Genomic DNA, 15,968 nt, shown 5'->3' with positions numbered 1-15,968 from the left:
CCTCTACCGACTGTATAGTGTTCTCTGTTGCAGGAATCTTTTCCTTAGCTAGAAAAGGGAGCCACAGAACAGATGCAGTCCTTCGCACGCTCTCAGCAGACCCACACGCGTTCGCAGTCTCCATCACGCATTGTTAGCAGTGGAGGTGTGTGTGGGGGGGGGGGGGCAAGCTTGTGCAATCCCGCCTCTCTCCCGTCTCCAATCCACACTGCCTTCCTTCACTCTCCAGCTCCTTCGTCCACCTGACTGCCCACCTCCTTTCCTCTGCGCACCCAGACTCGGGGACTGGCGTACATTTCCGCCTGCCTGCCGCCTTCCGCCGCCCTGGGGGCTGCTTGGTGACGTCAAGGCCGAGCGAGGGGGCGCCTCCTCCTGGCTCTTAGCCCCACCGGGCCTGGCGGCCCCCACCTACCCTTTAAAAGAGCCAGGCCTGCGACAACCGCGCCACACCGCGGGGATCAGGACGCACGGCCGGTTTCTCCATCTGCATCTCCATCTCGCCTTTTCTCCTGCACCCTGCCTCGCTGGCCCAGCCGGTCCAGCCCGTCCCGCTGCAGCCTCTTCCTGCTAAGGTGCAGGTTTCACGCGACCCGGCCATGCAGCCGACCGTGTTGCTCAGCTTCCTGGGAGCCGCGCTGCTGGCCGGTGAGTGGGCGCCCAGGGCCGTTCAGCACCAAGGACAGCGCAGGTCTCCCTCCTCCCTGCAGATCCCTGCAGCAGGCGGGGAGGTTGGAAAGAGGCCGGTTGAGTAGATTTGTCCTTCTTGAGGCGCTTCATTTCTTCCTTGGGTGTTTCCCCTTAGCCTTGCCCACCTCCTCCCTGCCCTCGTTGACTTGGAAAAAGTCAGAGGGCTCCTCACCTAACCAAGCAGAGTGGCTGTGTGCTCATATCTGAGTTTTCCTAGCATTTGCAAGGAAATCCACATTCCCAAGGAAACTCGCATTTGATGCTCACTTCTAAGATGTCATGTTTCTACCCTAGTCCGGAGAGAGCTTGTTACCGTGTGCTTGACTTTCTATAGCCAGGTGGACTGCACCAGGGCAGGAATACATGGAGTATGGTATTAGGTGGCCTTTCATCTTTTCAGCTGTTATTATTGTTGTTGTGGTTTTATAGACATGAAAAAGTCAAGCTGAGCCTCATATATATATATATATATATATATATATATATATATAATTTATTTTTTATTGATTTTGTATGTGTGCATGTGTACATAAAGTAAAGGTTAATGTATTTCTGCTTTGTAGTTCCACACATCTGGAGAGGTAATTTTACATTCAGACTAATACGTGTTTATGTGACGAATGGAAACTACACTAGGTATTTTGAGTTTTGCACTCTAGGAAAACAACCAGAGTATAAAATAACTACAAAAAGGATCGCTAGTATACTTCAAAACTGCTCTAGTCAAATTGAGAGGGTGAAATTTAAGTAATAGCTACTAGTAACTCTTTGCATGAAAGATTGTAGCATTAGTCTTTCACACTAAAGCTCAAAGCAAGGCTTTCAAAGAGGTGTGTGTGTGTGTGTGTGTGTGTGTGTGTGTGTGTGTAAGTAAAAGCCCTATGAGTATTGAGACTATTTATTAAGAAGTACGTATTACCACCATTAGGTTAAACTAGAGGTTTTCTTTGGTCATTTTAATGAGCTATAGAAAATTATTTTAAGATTGAGATTCCTAACTAGAACCAATTCATTTCCATGAGTATTTGTCTTATTGACAAAAATCATGGGATCAAAAATATTGAATCAAAGTGAAAACCAATAGTGATTTCTTTCATGTAAACTACACTAAAATTGTTGCCATTCTTAAAATTATTAATAATGTCCTCAATTTAATTAAAGACAATTTAATGAATCATTGATAATTAGAGTTTTCTGATCAAAATGTTTCTAGAATAGAATTGCATAAGGGGCTAAGTCTGTTCTATATATTGTGTTGTAAACCACAAATGTTACAGACCAATGTGGTAGTTAACCATAGTAAGAAAATATAGGTATCTCATCTATGAGATTATTTAAATAAAGGTTCATATTTTAACAGCAGCTATTAAAGCATAAGATGCAGCCTTTTAAAATGTAGAACTTATACTCTGATTTTCATTCAGTTTGCATAAGTCTTTTTACCTTTTTTTAAAAAATATATAACTTGGTGGTTTATAGTATATTCACAGGCTGTATAACTATCACCACTACCAAATTTCAGAACTTTTTCTTTCCATTTAAAACTTTTATTTTTGTCGGTCATGGGGCTTGAAATCTGGGCCTGGGCACTGTCCCTTAGCTCTTCAGCTCAAGGCAAGCTCTCTACCAATTGAGCCATAGCGCCACTTCTGGTTTTCTGGGTGATTTATTGGAGATAAGAGTCTTATGGACTTTACTGCCCGGGCTGGCTTGGAACCATGATCCTAAGATCTCAGTCTTCTGAGTAGCTAGGATTACAGGTGCCTGGCTAAACATTTTATTATTATTAAGTGGTAATACAAACTGATTACAATTCCATATGCCAAGGTGTGTGTGTGTGTGTGTGTGTGTGTGTGTGCGCGCGCGCGTGCGCGCGCAAGCTGGAGCTTGAACTCAGAGCCTGGGTGCTGTTCTTGGGCTTTGTTTTTCCTCAAAGCGCTGCTCTACCACTTGAGTCATGGCTCCACTTCCAGCTTTTTGGTAGTTAACTGGAGATAAGAGTGTCAAAGACTTTCCTGCTCTGGCTGACCTCGAACCAGGATCCTCATCTCTCAGCCTCCTGAGTAGCTAGGATTATAGTTGTGAACCACCAGCACCTGTCTGGATATTTTTATTGCCCAACCCCATTCAGAAGCTACATTCTCATTCCCTCCTTCCCCAACGAAATATGTTGGTCATCAAGTAGAGCTGGTTATTTAGCAAAATCATAGGACTGGGAGAAATCATCGAGTCCATTTTCTATTCTTTAGTGCTTCTAAAGGGAGATCTACAATCTTCTGCAGCAACTGCTGTGCACTTTAAAAATTAATATGAGTGAAGTAGCCACATGAGATCCATGTTATACTTAGTAGGATGGTTTCCATCAATCCAGACCTGGCCTGACCTTCATTTTAGGAGGAATTTGGGAGCCTTTGTAACTTATTAGCAAAAGACCTTGCTTAACCTGTTTACACCTATACTTTCATTCTGGGTGAAACCTCAATACACTTATGAAATATTAATAATTTAGAAGTTATTCTCAGATTTATGTTATTATATTTTCTTGCGTTAGTCCTGGAGCTTGAATGCAGCGGCTGGGTAATGTCCCTGAGCCTTTTTGCTTAAGGCTAGTGCTCTACCATTTGAGCCACAGCTACAATTTTGGCTTTTTGGTGGCTAATTGTAGAAAAGAGGCTCATGAAATTTCCTTCCCAGGCTCGCTTCAAACTGTAATCCTCAGATCTCAGTCCCCCAAGAGCTAGGATTATAGGTGCACAACTCAGATTTACCAAATTCTTTAGTAATTTTCGTATCATATGATAAATTCATTTTTAACACAAGCAGTGTCCTTTTTACTGGAGTGGCAATCAGATGTTGCATCAAGATGCACACGTTGCCTATATAAGTAAACCCTAGTTTCTTTCCATCAAAAAGAATCTGAAACTGGGTGCCAGTGGCTCATGCCTGTAATTCTGGCTACTCAGGAGGCTGAGATCTGAGGATTGTGGTTGGAAGACAGCCCAGGCAGAAAACTCAAATCTCCAATTAACCACTCAAAACAACAGGAAGTGGAGCTGTGGTTCAAGTAGTAGAGTGCTAGCCTTGAGAAAAAGAGCTCAAGGTGAGGGCTCAGGCCCTGAGTTCAAGTCCCACAACAGAGAGAGGGAGGGAGGGAGGGAGGGAGGGAGGAAGGGAGGGAGAGAGGGAGGGAGGGAGGGAGGGGAGAGAGAAGATCCTTGATTGGCTGTTCTGTAATAAATGTAAGCTTCAATTTGTCTAGAATAACAACAGAAAATTTTCTCTGCTCATTCTGATAACTATTAATACCTTGGCAATATGAGGGAAAAAAATTACCTTTTACATTTGTGAAAAAGAAGAGAGAAGTAATTCTATTACTAAAGAAGTTTTACTAAAGCTGGATTTTATTTTTTTTAAGCTGGATTTAAAAAAAGGCACCTTTTACTTTCTTGTGGGTGAGGGTAGTCATTCTCTCTTAGCCCTTTCTTTCCTTTGTTTCTTTCTTTGTTTCTTTTCTTTCTTTCTTTCTTTTTTCCTTCCTCTCTTTCTTTCTTCCTTTCTTTCTTTGTGCTCGTCCTGGGGCTTGACCTCAGGGCCTGGGCATTGTTGCTGAACTTCTTTCACTCAAGACTAGCACTCTACCACTTGAGCCACAGCACCACTTCAGGCTTTTTCTGTGTATGTGGTACTGAGGAATTGAACCTGAGGCTTCACGCATGCTAGGCAAGCACTCTACCACTAAGCCACATTCCTAGCCCATCTCCTAGTCATTTCTTTCCAGAGAATTGTATAGATTTCAGATGAAATGGGTCAGCTCTAAAGTGAGCACATTCTTGAACAACAGATATTTGACACATTAAGAAATAGCACCAAGTATTAGAACCTGGATGTCAAAGGTTGATCACTCAGATCTTGCCTGAGCTGTATTTTAGAAGGAACTCCAGGTCTCCATAGCGTGTATGTCCTTCTCAAACATTTTTTTATGGGTATTGGGGCTTGAACTCTGGGCCTGAGCACTGTCCCTCAGCTCTTCAGCTCAAGGCTAGTGCTCTACCACTTGAGCCACAGAGCCCCCTTCCGGCTTTTTCTGCTTATGTGGTACTGAGGAATCGAACCCAGGGCCTCATGCATGCAAGGCAAGCACTCTACCACTGGGCCACCTTCCCAGCCCCTCAAACATTTTTCAAAGATCTAAATGGGCTGGAAAATTTGGGGCATCTTCAAACACTTGGAATAAATCCAAGGCTATGCTTTGTATAAGGAAAATTTTGTAAAGTGAGAAAATTAAATAGATGTTTTATGTCTATGTCGATCCCTGTGATACATGTTTGACTGGGGGTGGGGGTGGTAGCTGTTTGAAGAGGACTGTAGAGCAGAGCATTTTGGGAAAGAAGGCTCGGTTGCTGGTCATAAATTGCATGTGAGTAGCTTCTGAGTCTGATGGCTGAGGGTTTGCTCTTTCCCAGCTAGTTCTTATTTTGTTGCAGGGACTAAAACTAATTTCTTCCACACGTTTCTTTCTCTGTATTACCAGTTGTGTATTCTAAGGAGTGCCAGCATTGTGGAGCTGGACCTGCAGATAAATGCTTTTGAGTTTCTGTAAGAGAAAGGGCTAAGACAAAGCAAAGTCAAAGTGAAAGATAAACAACAACAACAAAAGAAGCAGCATGGAGAAAAGAAAAAAAGGTAACAGCGGAAGATTACAATCATCTGCAGCATTTTCTAAGCCAACCAAGGCACTTCAAATGCTGTTTTAGATCAGGCAGAGTATCATTCAATTTGAGGAAAATAAATTAATTTTTCCTTTTAATACAGTCTTATAAGCCAGTTGCTGAACACCAATTTGCATATATTACAAACTTGAGGATGGTCTTAGGAAGACTTGATTCCTCCCGTGTTCTGAGCATGCTTATAGACAATGTAGGGGAGGAGAAACATGGCATTCATTCAGAGGTAGCAAGCTTGTTTAGGCAAAGGTGTTGGGTAAAGATCCCAGTAATCAATTATTGAATAACCATATTTTCATAAAGTTAGTCAACGGAGTATATTATCTTGAAAACAGGGATAGGTGGAGGATTCAAATCTGTACCTTTTTGGGGTAAGTAGAGTAAAAGGATATATGAGCACTCCCTAATTCCAGCTAGATTTTTAAACTTTCTTTCTCTTTCTTAGTTTTTTTTTTCTTTCTTTCTCCTTCCTTCTTTGTTGGACTGGGGTTTAGTCTAAGGGCCTTGTGCTTGATAGGCAATCTGCTACTTGAGCTATGCCTTCAACCCTCTATTTAGAATCTTTTTTTAAAAAATTATTGAAAGTTAACATGTAGAAAAGTGCACAGATCACAAAAACACAGCTTAATGAATTTCGCACAAATTTAAGATGCCTTATGTAGCCAGTAACGGGTCAAGGAATGGTGCTACCAAAACCCAAGAAGCTCCTTTTGTGTGTAGACTATGGTTAATTTATACTGAGGGGAATGGCACTGTGGCTTAAGTGGTAGAGAGCTAGCCTTGAGCACAAAAGAGGCTTCAGGACAGCACCCAGGTCCTGAGTTCAAGTCCTGGACCAGAAGAAAAAAAGTCACTTAATTTATACTGAGTGTAAGACAGCACTCATTTCTGAAAATGCTTAAGACAATACCATGTCTATGTGTGCATGTGTGTATGTTTATGCATTTGTGTATGTGTAACTGGGGTGATTCTGGCCACTGAGCAGAGTTCATGTGAACGCTGTTCCCTTCTGACTCTTCCCACTCCTCCAAATAATGCAGAGTGCTTTTGTGAGTTTGCTTCCCATGGTATCCAAAATTCAACTCAAGCTGTTTTCCATTTCTTCTTCCTCAAAGCTGTCAATTCCGTACCAGTGGATAATGGGAGCCACAATGAAGAAATGGTAAGCTGAAATGGCAACCTAGACATTGTATCTACTCTAGATTCTCCCACTCCTCATGACATATCAACCATACACACCCTGTGGTCTGAGAATGCCAGGTTTTCACCCCTGAGAGAACAGAGGTGAAGAATGCCCCTCCTGCACTGAGCTCCCATATTCTTCCCAGAGGATTTAGTGCCCCCTGTGGCTAGCTGTGTCCTCACAGCATTTTCCTTCTGACCTACTCAGAAATGAGTGCTCATTTCACTTTTCCAGAGCACCAAATCATGTTGTTGTCTTACATCATCTGTGCAGTGTTTTGGAGCCTTCAACATGGCCCTATAAGTCTGTGTCCTTGCTCTAAAGATCCTACAGATCACATAATCAAGCCTCCCCCGACAACAGCTCTAGGTTGTGTAGTATTCCAATGACACTAGCTTTCCCAATCTGCCTTTGTGTTTTCCCCTAGGTCACTCGCTGTATCATTGAGGTCCTCTCAAATGCCCTGTCCGAGTCCAACATCCCATCTATCACCCCTGAATGCCGGCAAGTCCTGAAGAACAGTAAGTGTCCCCTACCTTTGTCCCTGTAGTGACTATCTCCTTCTCTCTCCATTTCACTACAAATGAACCCCACGAGCATAATGCTGTAGAGATGGTCTTGATTGATTGGACTTGCAACTAGAGAAACAGAGATATGACTTTAATCCCTGCTCTACTACTTGGTAGTCATGTGACCATGACTCTCTGGGCTAATTTCTTCAACTTGAGCCATTTTTCCAATAAAATGAAGAGGTTGAGCTCAATGCTGGTCTTGGTTTCATCTTGTGAATTTCCAAAACACACCTTCCTTTGGGTGAGTGGAGTTATAGGAATTGCTTCTTTATGATTACATAAAGGCAGGGTTTACATGAACAGGATTTAAGATTTCCTCTTCTTTTGCCTCAACTCCTATGATAATGAGAAATTGGAGACTTGTAAATGTGATTTGAAAGTGTCTAGACTGTTTCAATGGCAGATTAGTGAATATACCTTAATGCAGAACGTTAAGGGACACCAGGAGTTCCAGGTCTGAGGACTGGTAAGGGTTCAGAGTGGAATCCCAGCATTGCAAAGAGTCAGACAAATGGCCTTCTGAATTTACACCAGGATTTTTCTCTGCTTTTAAAGAACCTCTGTTGAAACAAATTTGAATGATGATATACACGGTAGGCATTGAGAACTCTATGTTGAGATTAGTTGAATAAACCTATATTGTTTCTCATAAACATGAATTTGAGAAAAGTTCAGAAAACACTATTCTTTTCAACAGCCTTTCTCTGCTTTTAAATTTGCAGCCAGGTTCAGAACGGACATTATTTTTCTTTCTTTGCACCTTAAAAAATCTCTCATTATGTGGGGTGCAGTAACTGATACCTGTAATCCCAGTTACTCAAGAGGGATCACAATTTGAGGCAAAGAAAACCAAAACATTAGCAAGTTTCCATCTCAACAACTCAGTCCAGCATAGTGATGTACACCTGTCATTACAGCTATAAGGAGTCATAGGTAGACTCATGGTCTGAGGCTAGCTCCGGCCCTCTTCCCCAAAAGTGAGACCCTATGTGAAAAATAACTAAAGCAAAAAGGGCTGGAGGTGTGTCTCAGAGTTTGGAGCATCTTTCTAGCAAGGATGAGGCCTTGGGTTCAACCTCTAGTACCCTCACGCTCCACAAAAAATACTTGTATTGCAAGACAGCATTCTCTTGCTAATGCTATACTTCCATGTATAAAATGATATTAGCAATTGGCCCAATGAGTAACCATGGGCGCTTCTGGGTAATAATTATAACTGTGGAAGGCCTGAGCTAGTGGGGCCTTCATAAAAATGAACGGAAATGCTCCTTTCACTTACAGGCAATACCTTTTTCTGGATTTTTCCCCAACTCCCTTAGTCAGCCATTATAGGAAGGGAGAGCAGAGTGGATCCCCAACAGAGAGTAAAAGCTGCTCTGCTGGGTGAATCATTTTGCTCTGTCCTTTTCCTTTTCTTTGTTTACCAGATGGGTGCAAAAGCGAGGGGCTGTCATGTAAAGTCAACAAATAACCAAGCTCACTTAGGAAATATGGCTGACTTGCCTGTCCAGGTTGGCTTTGTACCATGATCCTTAGATCTCAGCCTGCTGAGTAGCTAAGATTACAGGTGTGAGCCACTCGTGCCTGGGTTAATCCAATTCCTCAATAGCTAGACGATCTCTTTGACCAAGCATAGGCTAGTCATCTTCTCGGCATAATATGGACGAAAGGTGAATTTTCCCCTTTTAACTTGAAAGCGAGGGTTTTCTGGCATCTTGGGTTTACAGATGGACAATAACTTTGTGCTGCTAATCATAGCCCTTTTCCAATCTTACCTGCCAGGGCTTAAAGCTAAATTTAGGAGAAAGTGTTAAGCCTCAAGCACAAGCTGCTACAGGCAGTACACATTTAACTGGAAAAAAATAAAATAAAAATACTTTTCTCTCCTGACACTTAAGATCTTCACGTACCAGCAGACTGTAGAAAGAGGCCATGTGGCTGTAGTCCCTGGAGGCTGAGATCCTGTCTGTTTAGCTCTCTGTCCGCTAACTGAGCATGACATCAGCATCTGCCTGAGTTATTTATGGTTGCTATGACAAATATAGACCAGGTGGCTTAAACAACCAGCATGCATTTCTCACAGTTGTAGAGGCTGATGTTCAAGATCAAGGTCTCCAGTAATGGCCCACTTCCTGGCATATAGACAGCCACCTTCCCCATTGTATCCTCATGCGTATCCTCTCTCATGTCTCCTCTAACCAGGGTACCAGTGCCATCATGAAGGCTCCTTTCTCATGACCTCAGTATTTTCCCAAGGCCCTATCTCCTAGTACCATCACATTTAGGATTAGGACATCCGCATATGAATATAGGGAGGGGACACAGTCACGAAGCTCCTCCCAGCCTGCCTACCTGTGCCCACCTGGCGAGGAAGGCCAATGTTGCCTACATTGTCGCGGATACAGAGAGTGTGACAGCCCTTGGGTGTGTGGAAGGTCAGGAACATTCCTGTTGCTTTGTAAATGTGAAGATGTTATTATCACACCAGGCCAGGCTTTAATCAGAGGTACATACAGTCCAGTATCTCTCAGACATTTTTATAAAACCAAACAATTTTCTTCTGTTTTGTAAATATCAGCTCAGTATGACTCATCGCACCAGTCATCAAAAATAAAAGAACTACAAAGACAATTTCAAATTTTCCAGTGGCTAGATGTAAGAAGTAAAAGGACATAGGTACAATTAATTTCAATCATCTATCTCATTTGCAGCCAACATATTTTATTTAATATAATTTTATATAACCCATCTCTTAATAACATGTTATCTAGTAGATTCAAAATATTAGCAGTTCAACATGTAACCAATACAAGCAAATTATTGAAATATTTCACGTTCTATTTTCCATATGAAGTCTTGGCAATCTGGTGTATCTATTTTAGGATGTTGATATTGTTGTTTTTGTTGGTCATGGGGTTTGAACTCAGGGCCTAGGTGCCGTCCCTGTGCTCTTTTGCTCAAGGCTAGTGCTCTGCCACTTTGAGCCATAACTCCACTCTCTAGTGTGTATCTTACCTGCAGAGCAGGTCTCAGTTTGTACCAGACACAGCATCAAATGCTCCATAAACACTAGGACTATGGGCTTCCACAATGGATGGTGAAGATGTAGACTCATTGCTGTCAGAGGCCTTGGCTTCAGGACTTCTCTCTGAGCTTGGTGAGATAAGATGAAATCCAAGCTCTCTCGCTTAATTATGGAGCCAGTGCTAACTGCACATCTTCTTTTATGGGGTGCCCTTGAGTTGAGGATTTAGTAAAGGAGCTACTGATATTTGGGAAAAGATGGAAGGAAGTGGCAAAATGTCAGCTATACCATCTACTGCTGACTCATGAAACACAAAGGCAACTCAATATACTAAAGTTTATCCAATGTAGATAAAAACAAGAGGAGTAGATTGGTCCTGAGTAAAAGAAGAAAGGGTCCTTTCCATTGTTTGCAGTTCCTTGGGGAAGAAATATAAACCTCATCACCAATTACAGTCATGCATTGCTTGATGATAGAGTAGGTTCTGAAAAGTGCATCTATTTGGTTGCTATTTGGCTACTTGTTGCTGCATAAACATCATACTGAGTACTTCCACAAAGATGCCTATGATATTACAAGTGATACAACCTTATGGGACCACTATGGGAAATGTATTCCATTGTTGGCTGAGCCATCAGTGTGCAGCTCTTGATGGCACTAAGTAATCTTTTGTAGCTGGGTTAAATCTATACCGTTGATTGGATGATAATGTTTGATAAACAAATAATTAAAACTTGAATCCACCTTTGAATCTTAATCTCCATTTTGGCTACTTAAATTTTTTATTTTTACTTTTTTGCCAGTCCTGGGGCTGGAACTCAGGACCTGGGCTCTGTCCCTGAGCCTCTCTGTGCTCAAAGCTAGTGTTCTACCATTTGAGCCACAGCACCACTTCTGGCTTTTTCTGTTCATGTGGTACTAAGGAATTGAACCCAGGGCTTCATGCATTCTAGGATTCTACCACTAAGCCACATTCCCAGCCCCTTGGCTACTTAACTTTATTTAGCTGAATTACAGTTAGAGCCATTCACATACTAACCACGCTAAATATGGAAAGAATAATAGAGAATTACAACACTTTTGAGTTCTCAAGTTCTTCCTCCTCTGGAAAAAAAAAGAGGAGATAGAACTGGATAAATTCTATGATTTCTTCTGGTCTAAAATTCATACATCTATATGTGGATTTCAACTTGATCATGAACAGTCCCAATTAGAGATGCTGATTAGGTATTAGGTAAATCTACAAATAAGGATAGTTTATTTTGTTAGACTTAAGTACAGCCAAAGAGCTAGCATTTGCTTTTTAATTTTTAACTTTTTAAAATCTTTGCCTATTCTGGGGCTCAAACTCTGGGTTTAGGCACTGTCCCTGGGCTCCTTTTTGCTCAAGGCTAGAGCTCTATGATGAGACACAGTGCCACTTCTGGCTTTTTCTGTGGGTAACTGGAGATAAGAGTTTCACAGACTTTCCTTTCTGGGCAGCCTTCAAATCACAATCCTCAGATCTCAGACTCCTGAGTAGCTAGGATTACAGACATGAGCCGCCAGCACCTGGCCAAACCATCTGCTATTCAAAGGTATCAGAATATAGTCTCTGTAACTTAAAAAAAGTATCTTAACGATTTCCACTGTCCTCAGGATTTGCAGTGATTAGCCAGCTGGTATTTGTAGAATCATAGACTTTATGAAGTTATATTTTTATTGTAGGTGGAAAAGAAGTCAAAGACAAAGAGAAAAGTGAAAACGAAAACACAAAGTTTGAAGTAAGATTGTTAAGAGACCCAGCTGCAGCCCCCAAAGCCCAGGAGCCAGCTGGTAGAGAGGAAGCAGCAGCCCCAGGGGAGGAGGACACTCAAGGCCAGACAAAGGCAGACATGGGAAAGTGGGCAGAGGGAGGGGGACACAGCCAAGAGGTGATGGATGAGCACCAAGGGCACCCCTACCCCTCTGCTAGCCAAGTTTCCAAAGAAGCAAATACTCAACATTCTGAGGGAGAAGACAGGAAGGAAGAAGAGGGAGGAGACTACCAGCAAGGGTTGTTCCGTGAAGATGTCAGTAAAGGGAAACAGCCTGAAGAGCCGGGAGAGGTGCAGAAAACCTTTCTCAACAACAGAAACCAGGCTACAGCTAAGCAAAAAGAGGAGCTGAGGATTAGATCAGATTCATACTCTGAGAAGACACACAGCAGAGAGGAGAGCAGCCAGGAGAGTGGAGAAGCCACAAGGAGCCAGGAGAAACATCCTGAAGAGTCTAACAGCCAACTCCAGAGCAAGGAGGAATCTGAGGAAAGCGAGGAAGACGCTACCGCTCAGGTGACCAAGCGACGCACGAGGCCTAGACACCACCATGGGAGGAGCAGGCCAGACAGGTCCTCTCAAGAAGGAAATCCTCCCTCTGAGGAAGGAGGACCTGCTCTGGAGGAATTTGAGGAGGCCAATGTGGGCCCAGCCCATTTAGGGGAAAAGAGGGAGCACCATTCAACCCATTACAGGGCTTCAGAGGAAGAACCCAGATATGAGGATCTGGAGAGAGCGCACTATGGAGGCAGAGGAAGTGAGGAGTACAGGACCCTGAGGCCTTACAGCGAGGAGAGCCAGGAGGAGGAGGACAAGAGAAATCACCCCAGTTCACAACTTGAAAACATGGCACACGAATATGGTAAGGAAAGTGAAGAAGAGAAGGCATATGAGGGGACAAAGAGATACCATCACAGAGGCAGGGGAGCGGAGCCAGGCTCCTATTTGACTCCTCACACCAGAGAAGAGAAAAGGCTCTTGGGTGAAGGTCGTCACCATGTTCAGGAAAGCCAGCTGGACAAGGCAAGAAGATATCCCCAAAATGAATGGCAAGAGCAAGGAATTGATTATCTCAATTATGGTGAGGAAGGAGCCCCAGGGAAGTCGGAGCCACAGGAGGACCTTCTGGAACAGAAAGGAAATCGGGAGGAAGCTAGGCTTCAAGACAAATGGTCTGGCTCTCCACATACCACTGAAAAGAAAAAGAGATTAGGGGCCCTCTTCAACCCATACTTTGACCCTGCCCGGTGGAAGAGCAGCCGTTTTGAGAGAAAAGACAACATGGATGACAATTTCTTTGTGGGTGATGAGGACAATGCACTGACCTTGAATGAGAGGAATGTTTTCCCAGAATACAGCTATGATTGGTGGGAGAAAAGGCCCTTCTCAGAGGATGTGAATTGGGGATATGAGAAGAGAAGCTTTGCTCAGGCCCCCAAACGGGATCTGAAAAGGCAGTATGACCGAGTGGCTGAGCTGGACCAGCTCCTTCACTACAGGAAGAAGTCAGATGAATTTCCCGACTTCTATAACGTCGAGGAGCAGATGGGAACACTCCAGGAAGCAGAAAATGAAAAGGACAGGGCTGACCGGAGAGTTCTGACAGAGGAGGAGGTACAGTATGGGGATTTTGCTTAAAATGAACTTAGCATGGTCAAAGAGAATATGTTTTGTTCAATGTTATCTGATACTGATGGGGAGGGATGGGTGGGAATTTATAACCATGAAAATGTAGCCTTAGCGGGGCACCAATGACTCATGCCTGTAATCCTAACTACTCAAGAAGCTGACATCTGAGGATCGTGGTTCAAAGCCAGCCCAGGCAGGAAGTCTGTGAGACTCTTATCTCCAATAAACTACTCAGAAAAAGCTGGAAATGGTGCTGTGGCTCAAGTAGTAGAATGCTAGCCTTAAGCACAGAGAGGCTCAGGGACAGAGTCCAGGTCCTAAGTTCAAGGCTCAGGACTGACAGAAAAAAAAAAAAAGTACCGACCACCGCTGGAGTTGATTTCCACCTATCTCTCCTACCTGTCTCTTAGCCTCATCTGCATATCACCTGGAGAGCTTGGCTAATGACTGTCTGAGATCCCCTAGAGCTTCTGTCTAATAGAAGACACTGAGCACAGAGTTATGTGTTGGGGGGAAGGGGGTTGAACTCAGTGCCTAAACTCTGTCCTTTAGTTTTTTTTCACTCAAGGCTGGCTCTCTACCATATGAGCCACAGCTCCAATTTCAGCTTTTTGCTAGTTAATTGGAGCCTTTTTTGGTCTGGGCTGGCATCTAACCATGATTCTGAGATTTCAGCTTCCTGAATAGGCTGATTATAGGCTTGAGCCACTAGCCCCCTGAATAAAGCATGGAGATTTTTTTTTTTTTAAAGATTCTGGGTGATTCTTACTGTTCTGTCAAGGTGGTTTGGTGTCTTCCCCTTGATCATTTGAATGTCACTGTCTCCCATGGTTGGGTAAATAACTGATATAAAAGTATGATAGCCAGGCACTGGTGGCTCATGCCTGTAATCCCAGCTACTCAGGAGGCTGAGATCTGAGGCTTATGATTCAAAGCCATCCCAGGCAGGAAAGTCCATGAGACTCTTGTTTCCAGTTAACTACCAGAAAACCAGAAATGGCACTGTGGCTCAAGTGGTAGAGCTCTTGCCTTGAGCTGAAGAGCTCAGGGACAGTGTCTAGGCCGAGAGTTCAAGCCCCACAACTGACAAAAAAAAAAAAAAGTGCCAATACTATGGCTCAAACCCTGAATCTCAAGCTTTCTTTTGCTCATAGCTGGTGCTCTCCCGCTTGAACCACACAGTTCCACTCTAGCATTTTGCTGCTGCCCTGGAGATAGCAGTGTCTTGGATTTGTCTGTCCTGGCTGGTTTTGAACTGTGATCCACAGATCTTAGCCTTCTGTGTATAGACATGAGCCACCAGTGTCTGGCATTTTGGCCTATTTTTATTGGCTTGTGTCCTACTATAATCAGAAACTGACCTCTGGGAGAGAGCTGTTCTTAAATAAAGATTTTTCCAACTAGTGATGTTGGTTGATCTCCAGAATCATGGGATTTCTATCCTATAAGTTTGTGGAAGTGTGACCCAAGAACTAATTACTAGTAAATTCCTTTGGTATGCTGGGAATATTGATGCTACTAGTGTAAGGGATCACACTTTGAAAACCCCTGATGTAATTTGACTCATGTAGCCTTTGATATATCTAAAATTTCCCCCATTTCTACTCATGGTCCTTCCAACTATAGCAAATAGATTGATCTGAAACCTTTTGTCTCCAATTTTGTTTTCTAGGAGAAAGAGCTTGAAAACCTGGCTGCAATGGACTTGGAACTGCAGAAAATAGCTGACAAGTTCAGCCAAAGGGGCTGATGTATGTTAGAGCAATGGGGCAATATTAAAAAGTAGCTCTCACTTTATCTATTTTCCACTACTCCAATGAATGACACCATTTATTTAGCCAAAGGTAGAAAGTAGAACTTACCATTCATTAAATGTTTGACACAATTGGAAATGTTTTTTTTTTTTTTTTTGCCAGAATGCTATTGGAAATATGGATAGCATGACTTGTAGCATATTTTCTTGCAGAATACACATTAATAAGCTTGTGACAATGACTGCGCTGCTGTCTTTGAAAATACATTTGTCTCAGTTTGAAATAATAAAAAACTCACCTGAGACCAGACGCTTCATGATTCTTGGCTTCTTTTGTGCTAACTGGCTAACTTGGAGGGCTACTCTTAAGAGTAAATTTGGGCAGTGGGGTTTGCTGGACTTTGGATGCATAATAGAAAAAAAAAGCAACTTTTTGAAGTAGCAGAATGTTCAAGAAATAGAGATTAGGAAAAAAAAATACTGCTTTTCCTAGGCTGAGATTAGATAGATTTGACTAACCTGTTTAAAATAATTATCATGCCAGGTGCCGGTGGCTCATGCCTGTAAATCCTAGCTACTCAGGAGGCTGAGATCTGAGG

General features: G+C 42.9%; 1 protein-coding gene across 1 annotated transcript; it reads left to right on the top strand.

Moving 5' to 3' along the window:
• The first annotated feature begins 596 nt into the window (after positions 1-596).
• Chgb (chromogranin B) lies at positions 597-15,391 on the top strand. The gene is made up of 5 exons (XM_042694730.1): positions 597-645; positions 6,527-6,573; positions 7,022-7,115; positions 11,899-13,601; positions 15,289-15,391. Exons 1-5 carry the CDS (start codon positions 597-599, stop codon positions 15,364-15,366), a joined length of 1,971 nt encoding a protein of 656 aa, XP_042550664.1. The 3' UTR covers positions 15,367-15,391.
• The last annotated feature ends 577 nt before the right edge of the window (positions 15,392-15,968 follow it).

This window comes from Dipodomys spectabilis, unplaced genomic scaffold, assembly GCF_019054845.1.
Source record: "Dipodomys spectabilis isolate Male_0828 unplaced genomic scaffold, ASM1905484v1 ptg000175l, whole genome shotgun sequence".
Classification (NCBI taxonomy): domain Eukaryota; kingdom Metazoa; phylum Chordata; class Mammalia; order Rodentia; family Heteromyidae; genus Dipodomys; species Dipodomys spectabilis.
Note: the sequence above shows the minus strand (reverse complement) of the source record. Positions and strands in the feature narration are given on the sequence as shown.